General features: G+C 37.3%; 1 protein-coding gene across 3 annotated transcripts; it reads right to left on the bottom strand.

Moving 5' to 3' along the window:
- Positions 1-230: 230 nt before the first annotated feature.
- Positions 231-24,877, bottom strand: LOC117572415 (uncharacterized). 3 transcript variants are annotated; one of them, XM_034255197.2, is made up of 14 exons: positions 24,397-24,877; positions 11,639-12,022; positions 11,257-11,451; positions 11,057-11,188; positions 10,848-10,990; positions 9,287-9,373; positions 9,150-9,204; positions 7,737-8,630; positions 6,470-6,646; positions 5,904-5,981; positions 5,502-5,824; positions 4,289-5,442; positions 3,025-3,225; positions 231-2,962 (listed from the first exon to the last, which is right to left on the bottom strand). In XM_034255197.2, the coding sequence occupies exons 2-14, from the start codon at positions 11,765-11,767 to the stop codon at positions 2,679-2,681; spliced, it is 3,852 nt and encodes a 1,283-aa protein (XP_034111088.1). In that variant the 5' UTR covers positions 11,768-12,022; positions 24,397-24,877; the 3' UTR covers positions 231-2,678. The 3 variants fall into 3 exon arrangements, with proteins under 3 accessions (XP_034111088.1, XP_034111089.1, XP_034111091.1); XM_034255198.2 differs by lacking the exon at positions 6,470-6,646 and having other exon boundaries at positions 24,397-24,876; XM_034255200.2 differs by lacking the exons at positions 6,470-6,646; positions 7,737-8,630 and having other exon boundaries at positions 24,397-24,872.
- Between the last annotated feature and the right edge of the window lie 58 nt (positions 24,878-24,935).

Below are 24,935 nucleotides of genomic sequence, written 5' to 3'. Positions count from 1 at the left end.
CTTATTAGGCAGGTGAGCAAGAGCCAACAACATTTTATATTACTTCATTATGTGAAAAGCTTTTGATTTGATATCACAGCATTTTTTCGGCTCAGCCTCCCCCAACAATCCCAACCCCAAAGGCAGCTTCCTGGCATTTTAATAAATCGAATATCCATTCATTAGCTAAATTAGACCAAAGGACTAGGTTGTTTGCCAGCTATAAAGCTTCAATTAAAAAGTCAAAACGCTTCATTAATTATATCAAAATATATATATAAATGTTTATTAGTAATTTGTTATTTATATACCATATATTGTATAATATGTTTGCTTGTGTGTGTGTGTGTGTTTACCATTTGTGTGTGTTTTTTCGCATACTGGAAAATTGCACACAAATTGCAATCAATTTTGTTGATTTATTATTGACTTTCATTCTTCAAATAATTTGTTGCAAATGTACAAATTTGTTTGCTATCAATTGATTATTTTTCATACATAGAATCTACATATATCTATGTGTGTATGTGTGTGTATTACAACGTTTACAATTTCTATGCACAATTATTGTATTGTTTTTTATTTTATTGTTGTTCTATTTATTATTAGTTCAGTTCTCTAGGCTACAATTTGGTGAAATTCAAAACTATTTGTGTGTGTTTGTTTGTGGTTTTTGTGGTACTTACGGGTTGAGGAGAGGTGGGGTAGATAGGGGGAAAGAGGACTATATCTGAAAGAGAGTGAGAGTATTTCGGTTGGCATCAATCACATGCGAATCGAATGCAAATTAAATAATAAATAGAAGCATGTATCTTTGGCATTTTTTATTCAAAATAAATTGATACCGTTATTGTTGTTGCTGTTGTTTGATGTTGTTGTTGTTGTTGCTGTGTTGTTTTGTTTGTTACAAAATACAGTGTGTATAATAAGTATTTACGCTTAATGAGCTTTTACAATTTACTCACAAAATTAGTAGACATACGTGAACATATGCTAGATGCTTAATTTAATAGGCATTACGCCGCATTGCGGTCGCACATTCTCTTAACATTTCATTTCATTCCCTTCTTTTCATATTCATTGTTCTGTTTTTCATTAGGTATAAATTTATAATTCAGAGAAAATATTGCTCTAACTTACATAGATTACGGTTCGCGTCGTCCTTCTATATAAAATCAATTGGACATACTCTCTACACGGTACAAAAAATTATCATACAGTATTAGTTCGAGTAATTCAAATGGTTCGTTTTTCCTTTTTTTCTTTTCTTTTTGTTTTTAAGTTTAAGATTAAGTATATAAATACGTGTTTATATTCTAATCATATATAGTTTGGGGCGCTTGTAAAATCAATTTTAAAAACTAAGGGCTACTTTAAGTAATGATTTGATATACTTAGTGTGTGTTTCTTTGTGTTTGTGTGTGTGTGTGTTTGAGGATAGTTTGATTTGAGGATATGATCTTGGTGGTATGGAGGAAGCACTTAGTGGGGCAACTGTAGGAATTTCTGAATACTATTATTTTGATTTGTATTTGTTGTCGCGTTCGAACTGTGAGCGCAGTTCAAATTGGCAGCTGTATTGAGTATAGCAAATATTATTTGTTATATAAAAAAAAAACAGACTAAAAACAATAGGCATTACACGCAAAAAACACTTTTCTCTGCTTAGAACCTAAATGCAAAACTCAAAACCCAAAGCGTAATGCCCCCTGCCCAAGGGAAGTGTGTGCTAAGAATACGAAACTAACAGCATGGCCAATAAATAAATGAATCGAATGATATGATGACTATATAATACTAGACTATCTACTGCATATACTTTTTATCATGCCCCAACAACTTCTAGCCCTTCTAGCGATTGGCTCAGAATGTGGTACAAAATGAATTTCTTTTTTTTGTTATCTGTGGCAGCGGCCAGTTTAACAATTGATTATAAATTTGATGGCGGACGGTGACTGGCCCAATGATTTAAACAATTACAACTTGACTTAAGAACAAGCTGAATGTCTGCTAAGCTGCTACAAATTGTTGAACTTATGCTAAATACAATTTCCGATTTTTTGTCACCTTGGCAAAGGGCATTTTAAAACAGCGGCTGGCCGCGTTTTTTCATATTTTTTGCACATACATTTTAAATGCTATTCTATAAATTGTTGTGTGTGTGTGTGTGTTTTTCAAGCACTTGCGCTTGCTAAATGGTTTGTGTGTATGTGTTTGTTTGTATCGTATAAGTTAAGGTACATACTAGATAAATAATATGCAGCATAGTGTGTTTAAATGTTTAGTTGTAGTTGTTGATGTTGTTTAGCTTAAGTGTTTTGCCAAGTCGCATATTGAAATCGTTTAATTGATTGTTTTACAGTTGCGTCCATGTCGATAATACCATTTGATTAATATTCTTCATTCATGCTGTGGGCGGGTCTCTCGATTTACAACACAATTCGAAATTCAAATTCAGTTTGAAATCCAACTCCGAGTAGAGTTTCCATTTTTGTTTGTTTGTTTTTGTTTTTGTTGGTGCACAAAAGTTTCGTTTAGATTAAGTTTAAGAAGAAATCTTTCGCATTCGCTTTAAAGTTTGCTTGATTAGTTGTTTGTTTCGTAATGATTATTGTTTGTGTTTGTTTGCTGCCTGTCATTGTTGTTGTTGTTTGTTATTCTGCTTTCTTTGTTTCGTTCACTTATTGTTGTTGACACATTTATGGCGAGACATATGGCGGTGGCTTGCGATACGAGGGCGTGGCTGGTGATTTCCCTCGCACCTCGCGTCCACCCAACACAACAGCTGGTGGCGGCACATATTCATCCACATCGTTGTCGCCATTCATGTTGGATGTGTTGTAGCTGGGCGGCAACAGCGGCGGCTTCTCGTCCTTCAGTATAACCGGACTCTTGTTGCCAATTTCGGGCTTCTCCTCGAACTCATCCTGAAAGATAACAGGTATGCCCTTGGTGCGGAACGACTTGCGTTCTTCCTCATCGCCTGTGTGAGTGAATGTTAATTTCGTATTCAAATAGTTTGTTATTTTTAGTTCCAACACTTACCCAACTCCATTTTGCCGCTCTTGTGGCGACGACGATGCAAGCAACAGGCTATAATCGAGGCCAAAATAATCATGACCACTATGATGACGGCAGGCAGTATAAACGTGGCCAGATACTCTTCTGGTGAGGTTGGTTTCAAGCTTGGCTCCTTGTGATTTGGCGGCAGATTATCCAAAGAATTAATATCACTCGAGTCGGTGTCTGCAATGGAAAGAGATAACATTACTTTATATAATATTGTTACATTTAGTTTTTAAGCATTTTTTTATCATTATTTACATATCAGCGAACCGACCTCCAAAACATATTTAAGGACTCACATGTGTTATTCTTTTTTAAATAGTAAACGTAATTTAATCTAAATTTAAAATTTATCCAAATGGTATATATTTCATGTGAAATCAAAAAGTTTTAAAATATATGCAAAATATAATATTTATAACACACAAGGGCATGAGGTCCAAGTGAAAAAAACTATATTATACTATATTTTTGTTTTTCTTACATTTTTGATTTTGATAAGCACTAATTAGAGCAAAGGTTAAGTCTGAGCAATTGTGCGATTCCAAAATAATCATACAAAATAGTCATACAAAATAGGAACTTTCGTTGCCGACAAAATCAGAAGACGCTTTTACGTCGAAGTGTTTAGGAACTGCTTTGAGCGGAACCCGCATATTGTTAAATTGTTATGCTTGCATGTAAATTATTTGTGAAATTTATATGATTAAAAAATATTAACTAGTTTTTGTTTTTAATTTGAACTACTGTTGCAAGCGACGTACAAAATGTGGCAATTTTTTCATCAAATTTATGTTAAATATGTGAATTTATAATTATTTCACAAAGATTTAAGAAATGAAAATATAGACGAAAATAGTCCATACTAAAAAAACCCTAGACTGACAGAAAGGAAAAATGTAACTAAAGACATTGCCTTGCATCGTTTTCATCGAGCATATTCAAATAAATTAAAAAACTGAAGGTTACTATAGCACTAAGACTTGAGTTCTAACTTACAAACATAAGAATAAAAAGACATACATTAAAAATATACAAATTTCTTTTTGGTATCAATTGTCATCTTCGTTGAAGTACCCATTTGGTTACCATAAATTCGAATCTGCTTAAATCCCTTCTGAAGGGCGATGTTAAAAAACTTATTACAACATCAAAATGAAACATTAAAAACATGTTATTTCTTAGAGATTCCTTATACCATCATTAGTACAATTCACATCATCAGCTTGTGTTTGCAACTCACATTGACAGACACTCGAAGTCATGGCCGACATTTGAGTTAGATTGAGTTCAGCTCCAAGAGCATGCCTAACCGCGGGCTTAAGCTTGAGATCGCTATCAAAGTAAACGCTGCGCACATCCTCCATCTCCTTGTGGGGACAACGATTGTTCATCTTGTAGAGCGAAGCGTTGTAAAAGTAGACAATGACGCCATCCTGATCATGGTTTTGATTGATGGTGCGCACAAGAACTTGATTGGTATTCGAATCGCCATTTAGCTGAGCAATGCGCTCAACAAACTTGCGCTGCAGCTCCGCATTGAAGTTCTCATGCTTAATGGCCAGATACGCCTTAAAGTTCATGGCCAATTCCTTTCGCTGTGCGTTGCTAACAACCACAACAAGAGCATCGTTAGCACTCAGACCGCCGCTATCCTCGGCAATCAGCAGATACTCCTCGGTGCCCGTGTCACTGCCCTTGGGAATGCCGTAGAACTCCTGATTCTTGGAATCGAACTGCATCCAATTGCGTGGACTGATCTCCTTGTGATCCTTGGTCTTCAGCGACAACGTCAGCTCATTGTCGTTGGGATCGTAGAACGTATCGCTGGGCACCTTGTAGACGAGCAGCTGACCCACCGTTGCACTCACGCGATCCACCTGATTGCGTGGCATTGGCGGCAAGTTCTTGGCCATTTGAGTGGTCGGCTTGACCTTGTTTAACTCTGTCTTTTGGCAGGTGCCAATCAGCTGGCCCGTTATGGACTGTATGCTCAGCAGCGGCAGAACAAGATCACTCAAACGTTCGGCATTCAAGCGACGCACCACATCCTTAAGCTCCACTTCGGGACACTCACTGGTGGGCAGCGTCTCGTTGAAGTACACAAAGCTAGCGCTTTGCGGCTCCTGCGAAGTCTGACGTATCTCACGCACGACAAGCGCCGAGCTGCTGCCATCGCCCAGCGTATGCGCCACAGCTCGGATTAGCTTCAGTTGCCAATCAATGTTGTGACCAAGCTTCTCATTAATGCGTACAGCAATGGTGATCTCATGATTGATGGTGCGTACAGCACGATGCTGCTGCACAGCAATCTCCACAGTCTCCGTAACACTAGCGTTGCCCGAATCGGTCGCCGAGAGGCGATAAGTCCAACGGGAGACGGCATCATCGAGTGGCCTGTCGAAAGCATATAGTCAGCGAAAGCTCTTAAAGATTATGGCGCTTTTTAAACTTACAGTCCGTAGAGTTCTCGCTTGTCGGCATTGAATTGCAGCCAGGATGAGGCTTTCAGCTCGTGGCCATCCTTGTCGGTGAGCTCAAGTCGCAGATTGCTTTGATCCTCGGCATCGTGGAACGTTTCCATGGGCACCACAAAGCTGAATGCCTTGCCTGAGGTGACCGCCAGCTTCTGCAGCCGCATCTTGATGATGGGCGTGGTGTTCTCCTGTCGTGGCTCCACATAATCCGTTGAACTGTCGGTTGTGGTGGTGCTGCTGCTGGTGTCCAACTGTGGTTGCCGGGTCGTTGCGGGAATGGGCGAAGCTAAGGGAGCATCCAACTGCAAAAAAAGGGCAACAAAACAAATATGGTCATAAAATCATTTTAATTAGCTTGTTAAGCATGTTTGCCACACCCACCTCGTTGCTAGTCAGGATGGGGACACTGCTGCCATTGCCTGCCGCAGCAGCTTCCAGGGCATCAACCGCGTCGCCGGCCTGAGAAATACGGAGAACTCATTAAATGACATATGAGCTGGCTAATTGACGCAGCAGAGCGCGCGCGTTTTCATTTTAGTTATTTTAGTGTCATGCTTGAATAGTGTTGAGCTAAAAGGCAGGCAGCGTTTATTGAGAGGGTGCCAGATACATAGATACAAAGATACAGATACATAGATGCATACACATGTATAGATAGTACTTAGTCACTAAGAGATATATTCGCATGCAATGTGTGTTGAAAAGGACATGCGGGGGAAGCTGATTGGCAACCCAAATGTGGGCGGAGAGGGCAACGAGGATTAAGTGCATTCGCTGTAAAGAAAAACTCTGTGGAAATCCCTTAATTGGCTTTAGGGGGAGGTCAGAATAAGATTCAGATACTTGCGTATCAGTTTAAAGTGCAGCTTATTAAATTATAGATATATAAATCTACATTGATGCATTACTTTGGGTACTTTTTTTTCTTTATTTTATTTTTAGTTCACCTTAGGGCTAATTGAGAGCGTGCTGTGCGTTGTTGTGGACATTGACTCAGCTTCAGCCTCGATCTCGATTTCGCTATCGATCTCGGCTAGCGTGGAACGCATTGTGGCTAGCGTGTCAGCATCAGCCACATCCGTGACCGGCCAGGTGCTCCTTGGCTCAAGCTCATTTTCATTCGGCTGCAGTTTTATACAATTTCGATTTATCAATTTTGCAGTGTAATCAAAAAGCGAAGCAAAAAGGGTCGAGGGTAAAATCGGGACGTGATCGAGGAGGGAAAGGTAGAAGGTCAAAACTTTTAAGAAGTTACGAGAAACTAAAGAACTATACAATTTCAATGATATGACAGCCAAATAATAAGTTTTTAAGAACTTTTAGGTATATTTGAGTAGATAACACTCGAAAAATGAGATTAGCTTCAAAGGGATAGCACATCAATGTGTAATCAGAGTTTTATTCATGAGTGCTATCGGGAAACTTCAACTATATCGAGGCTTATTTAAAGTTGTTTTGAATATTTTAAATTCATTTTTTTACATTTTTAGTTATTAATACCAATCAAATCTTCCACCTATACTCAACAATTTCTAATTTTATAGTGCAAAGTAAGGTATTAGTAATGTGTGAAGTTATGTCTGCAGTTAAAACCCTTTAACCATAAGAACTATGTATATACAAAATATTTGAGTTTCCTAATAAATAATACAAAATAATATTCGACTACGCTATAACTAGCAAACATATAGAACTATACAGTAACTTAGGCATAAGTTTGATCTTAGAAGTAAATAATATTCTAAATACTAGTACACTATATATAGAGTATATCTTAACGATCTGCAAATCGGCAGTTATAGCAACTGGAATTCGGCAATTCGCCATGTTAACATCTTGTTTGGTTATTGTTTGAGGTTAGGTCCTTTGTCAACGTATCTAACGATTAAACAACAATGTTTACAACACAAACACGAGTATTATAACGGTATATATAGAAGGGTGTTTGCTGACTGAAAGTAGGAAGAGGAGAAGGCAATGGGGGAGTCGAGGACGAAACGTAACGCAGTACAATAGATATATACACAGACACGCACACACACTCACACATTTGTATATAGAGAGGACTAAACAACAGTTACAATTGTCGCAAAACGAGACGCACACATACATATAAAGAGAGCGAGTTTGTGAGAGTGAGTGAGAGAGAGATACGCAGACACACACAGACGCACACATAGAGACACACACACAGACACACAAAAGCGACATTACCTTTGGCGTTTGTGACTGTGTTGTTGTTGTAGATGTTGTTGTTGTTGTTGGAGATGTAGTTGTTGTTGCTGTTGTTGTTGGCATAGTTGCAACTGTCGGTAATGTTTCGAATGTTGTTGTTGTTGCCGATGAGGATGACGATGGCGATGGCGATGAAGTTGTTGTTGTTGAAAATGATGAGAGTATGGGCAATGGAGTTGTTGTTAGAGTATTAACCGTATCGGTGTCTATGGCAGCCACTGTACTTGAGCTGCTGCTGCTGCTCATGACTGTGGTTGCTGCTGTAGATGAGCCAACAGCAGCAGCGGGCGGAGTCGACATTTCGACAGTCTCGCTGCTGGCAAATGAAGTGGATGCGGATGCGGATGAGGATGAGGATGCGGATGAGGTGGCTGGATTGGATGCAGATGTCTCTGGTGTATCAAGTATATTGTTGTTGTTGTTGTTGTGGCTTGTGGTCGTTTGTGAGGTGCTCGTTGCCGCGTGCTCAGCTACATCAAGAGCGGTGACGAGCGCAGTGTCAACCTGGTTGTCGTTGTCGTTGTTGCTGTTGCCAGGTGCGGATGCCGCCGTAGTGGTTAGCTGCTTATCCACATCGCTCAGCTCAGTGTCGAGCTGCTTCTCGTTGCTGGCCACAATCACCGGCGCTGCCGGCACGCCCAGCTGCTGCAGATCCACATCCTCGACATCGTCGACATCTTCGTCGACACTCAGCACAGGCAACTCCTTGATGTTCTTAGTGTTCTCAATCGTTTTGCTTATAACCGATTCCAGTTGCGAGACGCTCTCCTCGATTTCGGCATCCAAGCTGCCCACAGGCGTCGAGGAAACGGACGAAGAGGAAGGCAAAGAAGCAGAAGAACTGATGCCCGCAGTTTGTTCCGTTTGCTCCGACTTTACATTTTAATTGTGGTAGTATTTGTTGTTTATGTATAATTTACATTCAGTTTTGTTCGTAAAAATGTTAGTAACAGTAAGTAAATGAGCACAGCGAGAGTTTGAGAGAGAGAGAAAGATAAAGAGAGAGAATGTAAATGGCAAAAAGAGAAGAAAAAGAGACGAGAACACCATATGATGAATTACATATACACATGTTAAAGAACCGTTTCATCAAAAAGTCTTAACCAACACTATGTATTTGATGTAAGTGGATCGTGTGTGTGGATTATGATTGTGATTGTGATCTTTCTTGTGTGGTTTGTAAGTTTGTGATCTTGTGTGTGGATTTTGTGGATTATCAACAAAGTGCATAAGCATAAACAATATATCATCGATGGATTCCACACATCATAATGTCTCTCTTAATTCTTATATAGTATTATTCACTTGTATTTAACCAAAACAGTTAACACCTCATTTAAATCGACAAAAGTATAAACCAATAACAATATGAATATTTGGAGAAACACTCACCACGCCATGATGATGACGATGCGCATGTGTTGTTGGCACCACTGTGACTGGTTCCCTGTTTAACAGAATAGATAAATATCGAGGGAGTATTAATCATTTGTCAGCCAGCTGCTTTGACTTTGCTTTGCTTCACTTACGGTGCCTGTTCTTCATCATCATCTCCGTAGTCGTAGTCATCCTCCTCGGCTCCGCTGCCCTCCGATTGACGACGCTTTCTTTGTGATCTGCAATGGAATAAAAATTAAGTGACGTCATCGTCAGTTAAACAGAATTCCAAAAAGTACTTGTTACTCGTTTGATAAAGCTATCAAATATGAAAATTTTATTCGAATGCTGTTAGTCAAACAATTTCTTCGAATTCTGCACAAAATAAAGTTATATTTAGCAATTCATAAGCATCGAAAAACATTGTTGCAAAGTGTTTGCTAATATTGACACACATTCATATTAATCAGTCAATTACCCTTGTGCACTGCACACAAGTACTTGACTTACATACGAGTATATATTGAAATGTGATTCATTCGATTTGATTTAGTTCACTATTGAAACATTTCAATGAAACGCATTTGAAATGGAAAGTTATCATTTGTATACATATGATTTGATTTATTGGCTTTTTGTTCGATTTGCTTTTTGTCCATTCTAGAACATTCAATTAAATCGATGTGTATTTTATATTATTACACTTGAATGGTTTACAAAATTGCAAATATTTTGTGAATATTCAATTAAATTCCAATATTCAAATTATTGTATTCAATTAACATATCATAAATTTACTTAACATGCACATTGATTCGCTCTTGCGCACACAATTGTTTTTTTTTTTATTACGTTGTTTAATGGAAGTACATAAATCAAAGGCATTTAATTTCAAGTTTACTGATTGCTAGTGCTGCAGCTATTTGTTAATCACAATTGCAAATGAATGTTTACATTCGACATCCCAGAAGAATAGAGAAATTCTTTCCCTTCAACTCTTTCAATGCATTTATATTATATTTTTTGTTGTGCTTATTTCTGTTCTTAGAATTCCTTTATTTATATTGTTTTTGTAGTTCGGTCTCCCAAAATAAAATAATTATAAATGTGACAAATAATGTTATTTATAATATTATTTATCTTCTTTAATATTACTATTTTAATAATAACTAAAACAGTTCTGCCTATTTTTTCCTTAAGAAAGTTGTGTAGTTCCTCAATAATAAAATATTGCTTCCATTTAAATTGATCTATTTTACATAACAGTAAACAATATATTTGTTCCCTTCATCTATTTTGCATGAATTTATTAAAAAGTAGTAAATAAAATATTCCCTTCATGCAACTCCTTAAATGTTACTTTATCAACAACAAATTAAAGTACTCCAGCCTTTTAACTCTTTCAATTTTACCTTATTGTCGCACTAATGAAAGTGTTCCATAAAACCTGAAACATTCCTTTCCTTAAACTCCTTTAGTATAACTTTATTAAGGAGTGGTCCATAAAGTATATTTTTCCATTCAGCTATCCTAATAATACTTTATGAATAGTCTTTAAGTTACCCCTTCCTTCACTGTATTCATAATTTTAAGTGTATCCCAAAATAATAAATAAAATATACCTTCCATTCAACCCTGTCAAAATTGCTTCCTTAAGTGTAAATTAAATTATTCCTCCCTTCAACTTCTTCAGCATTTGCTACCCCAACTCACCTGGACTTCAATTCCTTGCGCCAAATGAACCACAGACCAAAGTTCTCCTCGGTCAAGGCGCCAATGGTGCCATCCTTGATCTGGTGAGCTATCTGCTTGGCAATTGGTTCGCCCATGCTAAAGTAGTTGCCACCACAGCCGATCTGCAAGCAAGTAAACGAAATCTTGAGCAAACCACAATTCAAATAAAAAGCATTCAATTAATATACCATAAAACTAGCGCGTCCCAAGCGATGATTCAGCGCCTCGAGCTGCTTCTGTCCCTTGCCTCCCTTTCGCATCGCCAGCTTGTGCATGTTGGTCAGCTCCCGCTTGGCCACCGAATCCAGTGTAATAAACTCCTGAGAGATGGGAAATGTCAGCTCAAGTTTGGTGGGAATGGAATGCAGTCGGAGAGACTCTGACTTACCCGGGGTATGGCAAAGAACTTGGACAGCTTGGACTGCACATGGGCGCGCTTGGCTGTGCTGAGATCGCTCCAATCATGCTTGCGTAGCAGCAGGGAGAGCACAATCTCGGACTGCGAGTGCTGGCAACGCATCAGCTCCGTCACATACGGATCCTGTTTGTAGGCGGGCGCATCTTTGGGCTCAATAACCGGCACCTACAAAGACCGCATCGTGAACGAAAGAAAGATAAGTTCAACAGTTTCAAGTGAAATGTGTCAGGCCGCCATCAATCAAAATTAAACAGCGAAAATGACAAGCGGCTGTGGCATGCCACTGTTTTGTTGCAGCTGCAACGGCAGCTTGCAACTACAACTTGCAACTACCCTCTCTCCCTCTCCTTACCTGCGAGTCATTCACATTGAAATCCCGCTCCGCATTTGCCGCCGCCGACAACAAGAGCAAAGCGAGCAATAAAATTGGCAACGTCGCGCATCGATGGCACATCGCTGATAAGTCTGGCGACTTCATCATGCTCCCGCTTCTGCTGCCGCTAGCCTACTAACTGTAATACTATATCTCGGTCTTCAACGATAGAATTCGATTTGAGTTTCGTTTTCAGTTTCGTTTTTCGAATTCGCTTGCACTTATTATATATGGCGAGAAGTGAGAGGGGTGAGCGGACTTTACAAAAAAAAAAGTGAGAGCTCTTTCAACTTTTGTTTGTGCAGTCGTCGTTGCTGTTTGTTATCTTCTATATGGAAGGTTGTCGGGTGTCATTTACGTCATCTGCAAAAGAAAATGTGAATTATTTATGTGACTTCAAATTAACAACAAAAAAAAAATAGAAAACATGTGTCTCATTTATACATACATATAATCATAAAGGTCTCGCCTCGCTGATTAAGTGCACCTCAGACTTATGCTCATGTTAATTAAGTGCTTAATTATCATTAACCCATAGTTGCCTTGTGTGGCTGCCCCAAATGGGTCAAAGACCCCCAACATCATGCACCCTGCACCCAAAAGTCAACACAATTTGTGTGAGCCCCATTCACCAAAAGCGCATAACTAACTGCTCTACGTATACGTAATTATCATAAACAACTGTTTTCTATTTTTCTTGTGTTTTTATGTTGTCTTTTCCCCCACCACTGCCCAACTAGAAATTAGCGCCTGTTATTAATGTGACGCTGATGATGATCATCATCATCGTAAATGGAAATGGAAAGTTGTGAAATATTTGAAAATTGTTTGAATATTCGAGCGATATTGATAATGCTGTGCAGTTATGAATAACACGTTTCATTATGTAGAAAAATAAACAAACCTATTGAGTAAATATGTATGTACTTATTTAAACAAATATGTTTTTTAATCGGTTAAATTCCCATATAAGATGTGAGTCAATCAAAAAGTCACATTCGAGTATCCGATAGCCATTTTCAATGAAACCAAAGCGGTATGCTTTAATAATGCATACTAAATAAATAGACTAAAATATTAAAATATACTAAAACATATATTTGGTATATCTATATACTATCAAATTCTGAATAATTTTTATTGTTATTTTATTCATTTAAATTACTTAGGAATAAAGCAATAAAATAAACTAAAAAATTATATTTTAAGTATTAAAAGTTCTAAAATTGATTAATAAAATATAAAATATACTAAAAAACTAATTCTTAAACTTTAATTCATTAAAACCTCTAACTAAAATCCAATAAAAACAACCTAAAAAAGTAATTCTTATCTATTCCAAATTCTAAATAAACCCCTTTTAGAATACAGCAATAGCATAAAATAAACTCCACAACTGATCAATCGATGAATAACTTCGGCTACTGTTTGCAGCTTTTGATGACTCATAACAATTCCAAGAATTTCATATAAAACACACCAGAAATGTTTTTTTATATCTTTCTCTGCAAGCAGCCAAGATTAATGGTTGAAGAAGAACAGTTGGAACTAATTAAAGAGAACTTGCAAGAATGTCCAATGAATGATGGGATTGAGCTACATTTTTATCGCTGGCGCGTAGTAAATAGCAATTGATAAGATTATAACGCTATTCCATTGATAAATCATGCGCGATTTGGTTTAATCTGCGGCAAAGCGTCGCCATGCATGCCATTTAAAACGGAGCTTATCAATGACCGGCGACTATTTATAGAAAAATGCCCAACGGCATTCCCCAAAAGTTCAAACATTTGAGAGAAACAATCATTCAGCACTCATGAATACACTCACTCACTGAATGAGGTCACAAGCTTGCCAACATGTGTCGTGAGTTTGCAGTTAGGCAGCAGAACATTTTTTGTGAAATGGGTTTGGCCTGAAATTGTGACTTGGACTTCGAATGCGTGGAAAACTAATAAAAATGAAAAACAAAATTGGAAAACGACTTAATTGAGGCATTAAATATGCCAACAGCGCTGGGACTGTGTAGAAGGGGAAGTTCGAAGTCAATTAATGATAAATGCAACATGCAACCAAAAGAGAGAAGAGCACAAAAAAAATGAGTTGAAATTAACGCACAGCTGGCTGCCGGAGGAGTTAGCATAAATACGAAGCTGCCAAGAAATGTTAGAGAATATTCTCTAGTACTCTCTCTGTCTTTATCTCTCTCTAGTATGCACTCCCCTTTATCAGTTTTTATTCCGCAGTCTCTCTCTTTCTGTCTTTCTCTACTGCAATTTGTTTATTTTCAAAGTGAGCAACAATATTAATTGAACAGCACTTTCCGCCCGCTGCTTGGCATAGCAAATGAGCAGAGAAATGAGTGGGGGACTGAAGGGAGTTACCAGAGAGGAAAAGTTAGGGGAGCAGCAGGTAGAGACTGGAGACTGGAAGAAGAAGCAGCAGCGAAGCACAGAGTCAATATGCCACAAATAGATGAACTTAAAATGCAGCCAAGCATGCCGGGGCCATCAGTCAAGTTGGCAGCAGTTTTGGCATGAATGAGAATGAGCCACACACACAGATACATCAACGCACACGCACACACCGGCAAGTTCTTGTGGGTGTTGTTGTAGCTGAGTATCTCTGTCTTTGGCTCTGTGTGTATGTAAATGAATTAGCACTGCGGCAAATGCAAAACAGGCAGGGACAAACACACAGAGACTGAGACAGATACAAACTGAAAACAATACCGAAAAACAAGCAAACAAAAGAGCAAAGGAGTATGCTCGACTGCGAGCTACCCTGCGTAAAGCAAGACTGCAAAATATAAAAGAAACTATATTTCAAATTAGTTGCACTTTAAATTTGAAATTCCGAATTTGTAAAGATAGTTTAAATGTTAAAATACTACAATAAATATTGTTGATTTCTTTTTAGCGCTATTATAACGAGAACGAATAAATCAAATCAAATCAGATCTACAAATAATAACATAATATTGCTTACATTATTTTCCACTAAATTGATCTTTAAGTAAAGAAAGACTAATTTAGTAAGCACTCTTTTTTATAATTGAAAACACTTGTTTACATATAACATTCTGTTTTCCTATTATTTTAATAAGGTATTACAATTACAGAAAAACAAAAACAAAAATTCGATGCACTTCAAAAAAAAAAATGAAAGATTAGTTTCGCTTTAACAGCAAAGACAGAGTTCAGTAACAGAGGTTAAATAAATATTGAAATATCATAGACAAAAGGCGAATTCTTTTAAGATCTATAACGCTAAAAATAAATATTGAGTGCACAAAAACACATAAAAATCGTAATAAAATATTCCTCATAAGTGCTGCCAACAATTATTACATCCAATTTAATAGCCTTATGAGGGTCGTTAAAAATCATTTCGACTGTTTGAATTTTGCATATTCAAACAATCTAACAATAGTAGTAATCATGATACCCTATGTTTGGAAAACTCTGTATAATGATTTTAAGTATTCGCTTATGTGTTAGTTATATTTATGTTGGATTATATTTCGTCCATAAATATATCAATGATTTCTCTCTGTGTATTAACAAATATGCTCATTTTGATTTGTACATTGGGTATAACGAGTCGAGAACAAGTTTTTCCATTGTATCGAATATGTGACTGTGCATCACTATTTGTGTGTGTGTGTGTGCAGCATGCAACACTGAAATGAAACTGCAGCCAGAGTTCAATGGAGTCGAGAGAGTTAAGTTCATAAATTGAACAAACAAAAGCAAACTAATAAAGGTACGAGAGAGTTGGGCATATTTACGGCCAGAACAAAAGGCGCCAATCCATAAACTTAATGATTACGATGATGATGATGATGATGATGATAGTAATGAGTGGTATAATAATGATGATGTTGTCGTCGTTGTTGTTGTTGTTCACCCACGCTGCTTTTGAAGCCACAGGCGCTATTCAAGTGCCGCACACACAAAGACATATCGCTATCTATAATGTGATTAGCCATGCATTTAGACTTGAGTGGCACTCTTTGAGACTGAGGCTGAGGCTGAGAGGATGTTGCATGTGGATTGGCTGCTCGTGGCATGCTGATTGCCTTCTCTGCCTTCTGCCTCGCTGCGGGCATTTCATTATCTTACTTCCCAGCCACTGGGCCAAAGTGCAGCCAATTAACGTTACATTTAAAGTGGGCGACTAAGGTGTTTTTCTTTAACTGCCCTGCTCACATATGAATAATCTAGAGTATTCTAAAGACTCTGCTAGCTACGTGACACAAAACTGATGTTGAACTGCAACTGCAACAGCAACAGCAACAGCAGCCGCAACTTCAATGAGGCAACAAAGAAACTCTTTCTTCCATGAGCCAAACGCAACGCAGTCAGCGCATAAACAAATTTATTTTCATTATAACCCAGTTGAACGCACAATGCACCCTGTGTATACAACACACACACACACTCACACACACATACACATTGTGCTTTTTCCAAACTGAGAGTACGCCTACTTATTGGCCACACACAACACAACAACGCTTTGGAGTTTCCAGTTTCATAAATCTTCCTATATGCAAAGTATTGTATCTTTCTGCTCCGTACATCGTTGCGTACATCAATCATTGAAAAAAGCTGAGTAACAGCAGCTGCTTGTGATGTTTACTCAATGAAACAACTTTCATATTTGTTATTCAATTGTAATCAAAACTTTAGGAAACTTTAGACCACAAAAGATTGTCACACGTTTTTATTACTATAATAAATTCATAAAATGCATCTCAAGATTATGCAATAAAATATATGTAAGTTTAGAAAAGTAATAATTTGGAAAGCATTAAATAAACAAACACTAACTACTAACAAAAATATGATACAGATATAAAAACAGGCTACCATGACTCAATTTTAAAATTAGTTTAATTAGCTGATATTTGTTGTCGGAATCTTTTAGAAGTATTTCCAACCGTTGCGCTAATAATCTGTATGATCTAGTTATGATTATGATTTCAGAGAAAACAGACAGCTATCACAGCTCTATATTGATGAAGAATTGATTTACCTTTGGCCGAACGCACAAATCAACTGACTAAACAGTTTCTGTGATTTTAGCAGCATGTTTTTAATAAAAAAATGTTTATCTGTCGGCTGGAAAATACAATAGCAAGCAAAACAAAAGGCAAGATTTTATTGATGCACGTCACGGAAAGTATTTTTATGTGTGTTATGTGTGTTATGTATTAATGTTTACACATACGAAAACCAAATTAAAAGTTTTGATTGATTTGTCTTGTTGTTTGCGTGTCTCTGCAAAAAACAAAAGGTACATTAAACAGACATCTAAAAAAACAATCTTTCTTTCATTCTGCTTTTCTATCACACTACTTTTCTCACATCTTTTAACAAATTTCAGTCCATTTCTTAACACAATCATTTCTTTTTACACATATCAATTTCTATGCTTCTTAGAACTTTTCTTTTTGTACAGATACAGGGTATTTCTAAAGTCGAATCTGTTGCTGTTGTTTCAGTTTTTTAACTTGTTATAAGCGTTGCATGATGTTCATGTTGTTTCTTTTCCACGAAATAATAAAAACAATTTCTTTCAATCTTGCTGTACAGCTTTCACTCCCTTGGTTACCCAATCCCCCAGTTCTTGCTACTGCTCTCTGTCTCTTTCGCTCTGCTCTCTTGCTATCTTGCTCTGTCACTCTGTTGGCTGCTTTAATTAATTCGATGGCCCGCAATGGGCGCGTCTCCAATGAACTTTTAATGAATTGTTTTGTTGCTTGCAGTTTGTTTACGCTGTTGCCCGATTGAGAGTACACAAAAAATTGTTATAAATTTATTTATTTTTTTGATTTATATATGCAGCAATCAATTGTTGTCGTTTTCCCAGTTGACCTACAATCTTGTCATCGCTTCCTGTATACTCTCCCTTTCCCTCACTCTCTCTTCCCCTCTCTTTCTAGCTGCGTAATATGTGTATTACATCGCCAATGAACTGGAACTGCTGGAAATACTGGGAGGTCGCATTAGACGTCCAGTCCATGCTCCATGTTCATAAGTACAGCAGCAGCATAATGAAAGCAGGCCACAATTACCCAAAAATAGCCCCAAGTTTCATTTGCGTTGAGTTTAGCCAAGTTGTTATTTCATTTTTTTAAAGGCGTGTCACATTTTCATTTTCCACCAACGATTTTTTAATGGTGTGTAAAAAAAAAGGCAACAACAAGCATAATAAATGCCGCCTCATACAAATTTTCGAAATTTCTGGTTGAAATTTAAGGAGCAGTCGCTAAGCTGACACCGTTTTTTGAAGAATCGAGCACTGAGAATGCAGAATGGAGAATTAAAAATAGAGAATGCGACATTAGCAGTGATTCAGTTGCGAGGTATGACAATAAATCTCTCAAGCACAACAAAATACAACTGTGTTCATTTGATATATTAGTTCGATGCTTATCGAAAGGGGTCGCAACGAGAAGCTAATCGCTTGATTGATATAATGAGCCATCTAATGAGATTTCTTACTAACAAACTGTGACAAAATTAAGAAAACGAATGTTTAGTAAACTGTTTGTTGGTTGAAGATATAATAAGTTTGCCAATGAAAGTTGCCAAATTGCCTTTAAAAGCTCAATATAGGAAGTTATATTTTGTTAAAGCACTTTGATAACTCCACGAAAAATTCTAATATTCAACTCATTGCAACAAATTCCATTTAATATACATATTTCAAAATAAATGTTTGTTTCTGTTTATGTTCATATTTCTTTTTTGTTGATATTTTCTATTTTTGGGAACACCTCTTAAATACAAATTTGTTTCTTTTGATATTTTCATTTTATTTTTGTAATGCTATATTTATATTTCATGTTTGTTTTTATATTCTTTGATGGCATTTGCAATTTTAAATAAATATTTATTTCTTGTTTTGTTTTTCTTTTTAAATTACGTTATTATAATTTTATATTTTGGGCAGAACACCAAAATAAAAATTTGTTTCTATTGATATTTGTATTTTATTTTGTTTACTTTATATATTTTGGGAGCGCTTTCATTAAAATAAAATAAAATAAATAACAATATACTGCTTTTTATATGTATTTTGTTGTATTTTTATGTTTCTTGGAAGCAGCTCTATTTCGGAAAAATGGTGTTTCTTTTTATTTGTACCTTATCAGTAATAATACTACTGGAGAAAACTTTTTAATGCTTTCTGAAGAAAGTGACAACTTTATTTCAAAGTGCTAAATTCGATAAAACATTTGATTATGGTAGTCCCAAAGAGCGAAACAATAGAGGCATTGTGGAGTTGGTGCAACTTTAGATCATTATAAATAATTTATTTCTATTTTATTAATATTTCTTTACATCTCAATATTTTTTGATAGCATCTCTATTATAAAATTAAAATTTGTCTCTTTTTTTTTGCGTTTTGTTGTTTTTTTTATATTTTTTGGTAGCACCTTGAGATCTCTAATAATAAAACTGAAGAAAACTTTTTAATGTTTGCTAATGAAAGTGACAACTTTATTTTGAAAAGCTTAAATTGATAATAAAGTTGCTTCTGATAGTCCCAAAAAGTAGTTTAATAATAAACGCATTAAAGCCGATTCAACCAAATATATTTTGAAATTTGTATATTTTTTAATATTTTTTGATAGCATCTCCATTATTAAATTAAAATTTATTTCTTTTGTATTTATATTTTTTATATTTTTTGGTAGCACTTTCAGAGCTTCAATAATAATACCAAAGACAAATATTTAGAGCAGGTTAAGATCTCTCTTTTAACGGCACCACAACGAGGGACAGTAGCCCACTTGTTTTGGGTCACCGAAATGTGGGCGAGAGCATGTGATGAGCTTTAGCAACGGTTTAAACTATTATCTAACAGTTGATATGCTGACTAATGTGTCTGACCAACGAAAAAGGGAGTGAAAGAGAAAGAGCTACACCGCGATATGATAACAGTTATAGCATATAAGATATGCATAAAAAGATAAGAACAACAAAAGTCCAACCAAAAACCTCAAAAAAAAGTGGGTAACTGATGATGTGTATAACCCAATTTCCGGCGATTGCTCAAGAAAATGTTGAGCAATGAGCCGGAATGCCGAGTGTCCAAATGTTGACTGCAGTCGAGTTGCAGTTGCCGCTGGCGTTGCCGTTGCAGTTGCAGCTGAATGCATATTTGGCAAGCTCATCAGCAACATTTGCATTTGCATCGCAGCATTGTTCATTGTATTGGCCAAAAAAGGTGTTAACCCGTGAAGCAGCCAAAAGGCACGTAACTAGCTGCGAGTCACGCACCACGCGCCGAGGTCAAATATGGCATCATGCAACAGCACAACTTGCAACGAGCCCAGCTGACGATGGTGATGATGATGATGATGCAGCTAAAGCCACTGCGACCCACATAAAATGAGGCGATTTTTGATAGAGTTTAATTGACAGTAATTGGACTATGACAACGTTATTGCTTTCGATACATTTTTTGGCTGCAGCTACGCCCAATTTGATTTCAAATTAAGGCAAATATTCTAGAATTTAATGGAACTTAATTAACTCTATATATCAGATTTGATCGCCAAAGCAACACTACTAAAAGTAACTTTGTTAATTGTAGATTTTAGATTTCCTCACTATGTCTAAAAGTTTATAAATAAATATAACTATATTCTTGTTTATAAAGTGTTTAGTTTTCAGAGTTGATTGCAAAGGCGAAAAATTTAGATATAATTAAACAATATTTCTAGAAATAAATGGAACTTTATTTATTTAACGTTTAAGGCTTGAGCGTCAAGATAAGAACTTAAGAACTTTTTTAATTGCAGATTGCAGAATAATTATAGTTTTATTATTTCGTAATTCCAGATTTGATTCTTAAGACCAAAATTCTAAATGAAACTTACATTGAGATTGCGATTTTATATTGATCAAAAGTAAAATGCAAGAAATAACACGAACTTTTTTGACTATTGTTTCTATATTTGATGACTAAGATAGTATTTCTGACAATAAATGATTCTAAATCAATTTAAGATTTTCGATTTGATCGTCCAGGCAAACATTTTATAAGTAATAATGAAAACTTCATTAATTATAGATGGCAGATTTGATTGGTTTGACAAAAATTCTATAAATAATGAGAACTTTATTAATGCCTGCTTCTAGATATGATCGCTAGTTCTCTTTCTACTTGCAGTGCGTATGATTAATGTGCTTGCAACGCGGCAACATGTCGCCAAACAGCGTGCAACATTAAAGCCAGAGGAATCACAGGGGCCAATGCTCCCTACGATTACGCGACAATACGCAACGATATTTTTGCCAAGTCACAACAAAAATATTTTTTGCGTGGGGCCAACTTCGTACTGTCTCTCTCTTTGTCTGTCTTTTTATCTCTTTCTGTCTGCCTTTGCAGGGTCGCCATGTTGGCCAACTGGAGTGTGGCAGGGTGCAGCAGTTCCCAGTTTGTCGGTCGTCAAGTTGCAAGTTGCCAGTTGCAACACGTTGACAATCGACAGTCGGACATGCAGCAGATCGCTTGCATGCATAATGCATGACAATTCTTGCTATTATTTCTCTCTGTTGTCGCCACAAATTTTCATAAAAATTGTGTTTATTTTATCCAAAAATGAAAACGAAGCTAAAATAAACAAACCACTCGCAAACGACCAGCAAAAAAAAAGCATTTGGAGGCGTTGATGAAGTCGACAGCCGTTGTCGTTGTCATTGTCGATGTTGTTGTCGATGTTGTTGCTTTTGTTGTCGATCTGCGTTGTTGTCCAGACTTTGGGCATTGCGTACAACAAACAGCTGCTGCCATGATATACAACAAGAAGATATACGAATAGATTCGAGTATTTTTGTACTTCAAAAACGAGAAAAACAACCACGAAAGAATATACGAAAATGTATAGAGTCGATGCCAGGGGCAACAACGCAGCTGAAATACGCTAACAAAAGTTCAGCAGAGCAAGTTGTGCTCTCCGTAGACCGGAAGTGGAAAAAGAAAGAGCAAAGTGTGAGTGCATTTATTTAGCCAGATTATGCTCTTGAGAGAGCCAGTTTGTCGTTAACAATAATATACAAATTGTGCGTGTCTGCGACATGTCAAAAGCTGAATAGGCTGCACAGCGAGAGGAAGAGTGAAAAAGGACACGTTTCCCCTATTTAGTCAAATTGTAGTCTCAGGAGAGCAATGCGCTTTTCACAATTATACTTTGTGCGAATTTTCTAAATGTTTCGTATAGTGGGGGAAAATGGAAAAAGTTAAGGGAAACAGGAAAAGAATTGTCAATTTAATTTCAGGCATATTTCAGACTTAGTTGAATATTTATTTGGTGATTCTGTGTGGGCGTTTCTTCAAATTGAATTTTTAAATAAGGCCTTACAACACAATGAGGGTCAGTGAAAGAAAAGTTAAATAGAAAGAAGAAAACTGATAGATGAGACGATTAGAGTAAAGATATCGTTTCTTTAGCACTTTCTTTTCACGTTTCTGTTTCGCATGTCTTTCTTAAACGCTAAGAAGCTTTGCTTGTACAAGAAAGACAGCTAAAGTGAGAAGGCGTAAAAGCAAACATAACTTAAAGCTTATAATTTAAAATGTCCAATAAGATAAAATATATAGTAAATGACTGATTTTTTTTGTATTATTTAATTTTGTATATTTTCTTTATATAATTTTGCCGTCCCTTAAATACAAAAATATGTAAGAAAAAAGGAAATAATAAAATTTAAAATTTTATAGTTTTAACTAATTTTATTATCTAAAGTTGTCTTTGAAAAAGTTAATTCCCAAATTTAATTTAAAAAACTAGAATAATAATAAGAATAATAAAAAACTAGGAATAATAGACAATAAGAAAGGGACAAATAGCGATAAATTTGTTCTCAGACAATAATTTTGCATTGCGCAAACCGCAAGACTTTCCACATAGACCCAACTAACGGAAGAGTATTGAAACCACAGGCAGTTGTTGCAGTTGCTCGCTTTGTTGTTCTTGCCTTCCGATGTTGGCCAAAATGCCAGCGAGGAAGAAGTCAGTCACCAGAAACGGAGAATTTTTGTATTTGCATTGGTGGCAAATAAAATGAAAGAAAGAAAAAGAATTTTGACCAAAAAATGAAAAGAAAGAGTAGAAAGAGATGAACGAGATAGTTCTTGCAATTATACGCGTAATTATAATTATATAAAACGCAGCTGGAGATGTGAAAAGAGGAGTCGACTGGAAATGGAAATTGAAATGAAAATGTGCGTGTGTGCGTGTGGAAAGAGGAAAAACCAGGGCATCGAGTCAACCAGGCGACCAGCAGTATAAGGCGAGGCAAAGCCAAGTGACGCCCTCGCCATTAGCGAGCGGCAAATTGACGCAGTCTGATTAAAAACGCATCAAATAAAAGTAAACGACGAGTGAAGAAAGACTGTGTTAGAAGGAGGGTGGGAGGCAGATGAGAAGAGCAGGCAACCGAAATGCGAATAGGAAAACACAACCTATGCTAAATGCTCGTAAAAGTAATTTTTCTAGCCTCACTCTCACACACACACACCGACACACGCACACACTCAACGTGTATAAGGGTGCTTAGCGGAAGGAAGGCAAATAAGGGACACGGTAAACGCAGACAGAGCGGGAAAGAGAAAGACAGAGAGAGGGAACATTGCGGATGACAAGGGACATCCCCCATTTTGGGCACGCAGCAGCCGCAGCAGCGACGCAAGCAGCATCCGTTGTCGGTGAGTGCCAAAAAGAAAACAACAACAGCAATTCGTAAAGAATTGCTAATGCTGTTGTGCGTGTGTATTGGTGCAAACAAACGCACACACACACACATACACTCATACTTACGCATAGGGCTTAAATCAGTGCGGGTGCGTCGCAGTCGCCGTCGACGCCGACGTCGACAGAGCAGAGAGTTTGCTGAGTGCCGTCATCAAAACACACACATCATAGCAAGACAGTCGGACAGACGAACGAAGCGTTAGTGAGTAAGTGAAAGAGATGAAGATGGAAAGGGAGAACAAAAAAAGGGCTGCTCAATGCTGTGACAGCTGCCCAGCCTCCAGTCCCCCCTTTCCCCCTGCCTCAGCAGCCCCGGCTGATTGCAAAAATCTGTTAAATGAAAACTGGTCGAGTTTTTTGTTCATGCTTTTTTTTTGGCATTAAGTTGCGTTGCTGCTGATGGACGAGAGAACGCACACACATACGCATGCACACGCTTTGCAGCATTAACACCAGCAAGAACAGCAACAACAACAACTACAACGAGCTTGCTGTTGGGGCGTTTTTATTGTTGTTGTTGCTGGTTGGTTTGGTTGGCGTCGTCGCTCGTCGCTTCCGTGTTTCGAAATTCAATTTATGTATACTTTATGATGTTGCCCCGCATTCGCCAGCGTCTGTCTGCCAGACGCGTTCCGCATACGCCGCATATGCGACGTCGACAGCGATGTCGACGTCGCCGGCTCCCCCAAAGCTGATGCTGCTGCCTTTGGCGCTGCCTGCTCCAGAGTGAAGTCAGTGAGGCGTGGAAAATTGCAAGTTCAGGAAAATCGATTTTCTTGTTGTATTTTTGTATTTTGACTAGCTAGGCTAAAATGATGTTTCTCCCATTTTATTTATTAGGCTAATTACCGTGCACTGCAAGCACACAAACACACACTCGGACTCACAAACAATCATCACACATACATTCACGCTGGCATAGTTGAAGTAAAAATAAAATGCAAGGCACACACACACTTACCTCTTTGCTGCTCGGGATTCTATTTAAGTTTTGCGCAGAGGCATGTATAAAATGCACTTCAATTTTGCGTTCTGCTGATGATGAAGTGGATTCTGCTGCCAAAATTCTGTTTCCAACACCGCGACGACACACATACACGGAAACACAGCGAAATTTACTCGTACACGGCAGCTGCACTTACGTTCACACACACACGGACACCTATAAGTGTATATGTATGTATGTAGGTTTTTCACTTGCACCTTTGCACTCGAGCACCTTTTATATTTTTGTTTTGTTTTCTATAACTCCATCCAAGTACGCTCTACTTGCAACTGCAACGCGTTAAATTAATTAATATGCCTTAAAGTCTTGACATGGCTTTCGAGTTGGCTTTTCACTTTTTTTGTGGTATAACAACATTCAAAACATACGGCCCCAACGCGTTTTATTGTTGGAGCTAACGACGGCGATGTGACCGCCAGCAACAAACACAGAAACCAGTGTGACCGCAACGTCAAATTTTATAATATTCTATTTTACATCGCTTGCTCAACAAA

This window comes from Drosophila albomicans, chromosome 3, assembly GCF_009650485.2.
Source record: "Drosophila albomicans strain 15112-1751.03 chromosome 3, ASM965048v2, whole genome shotgun sequence".
Classification (NCBI taxonomy): domain Eukaryota; kingdom Metazoa; phylum Arthropoda; class Insecta; order Diptera; family Drosophilidae; genus Drosophila; species Drosophila albomicans.
The sequence above is the reverse complement of the archived record's forward strand: the minus strand, read 5'-3'. Positions and strand labels throughout refer to the sequence as shown.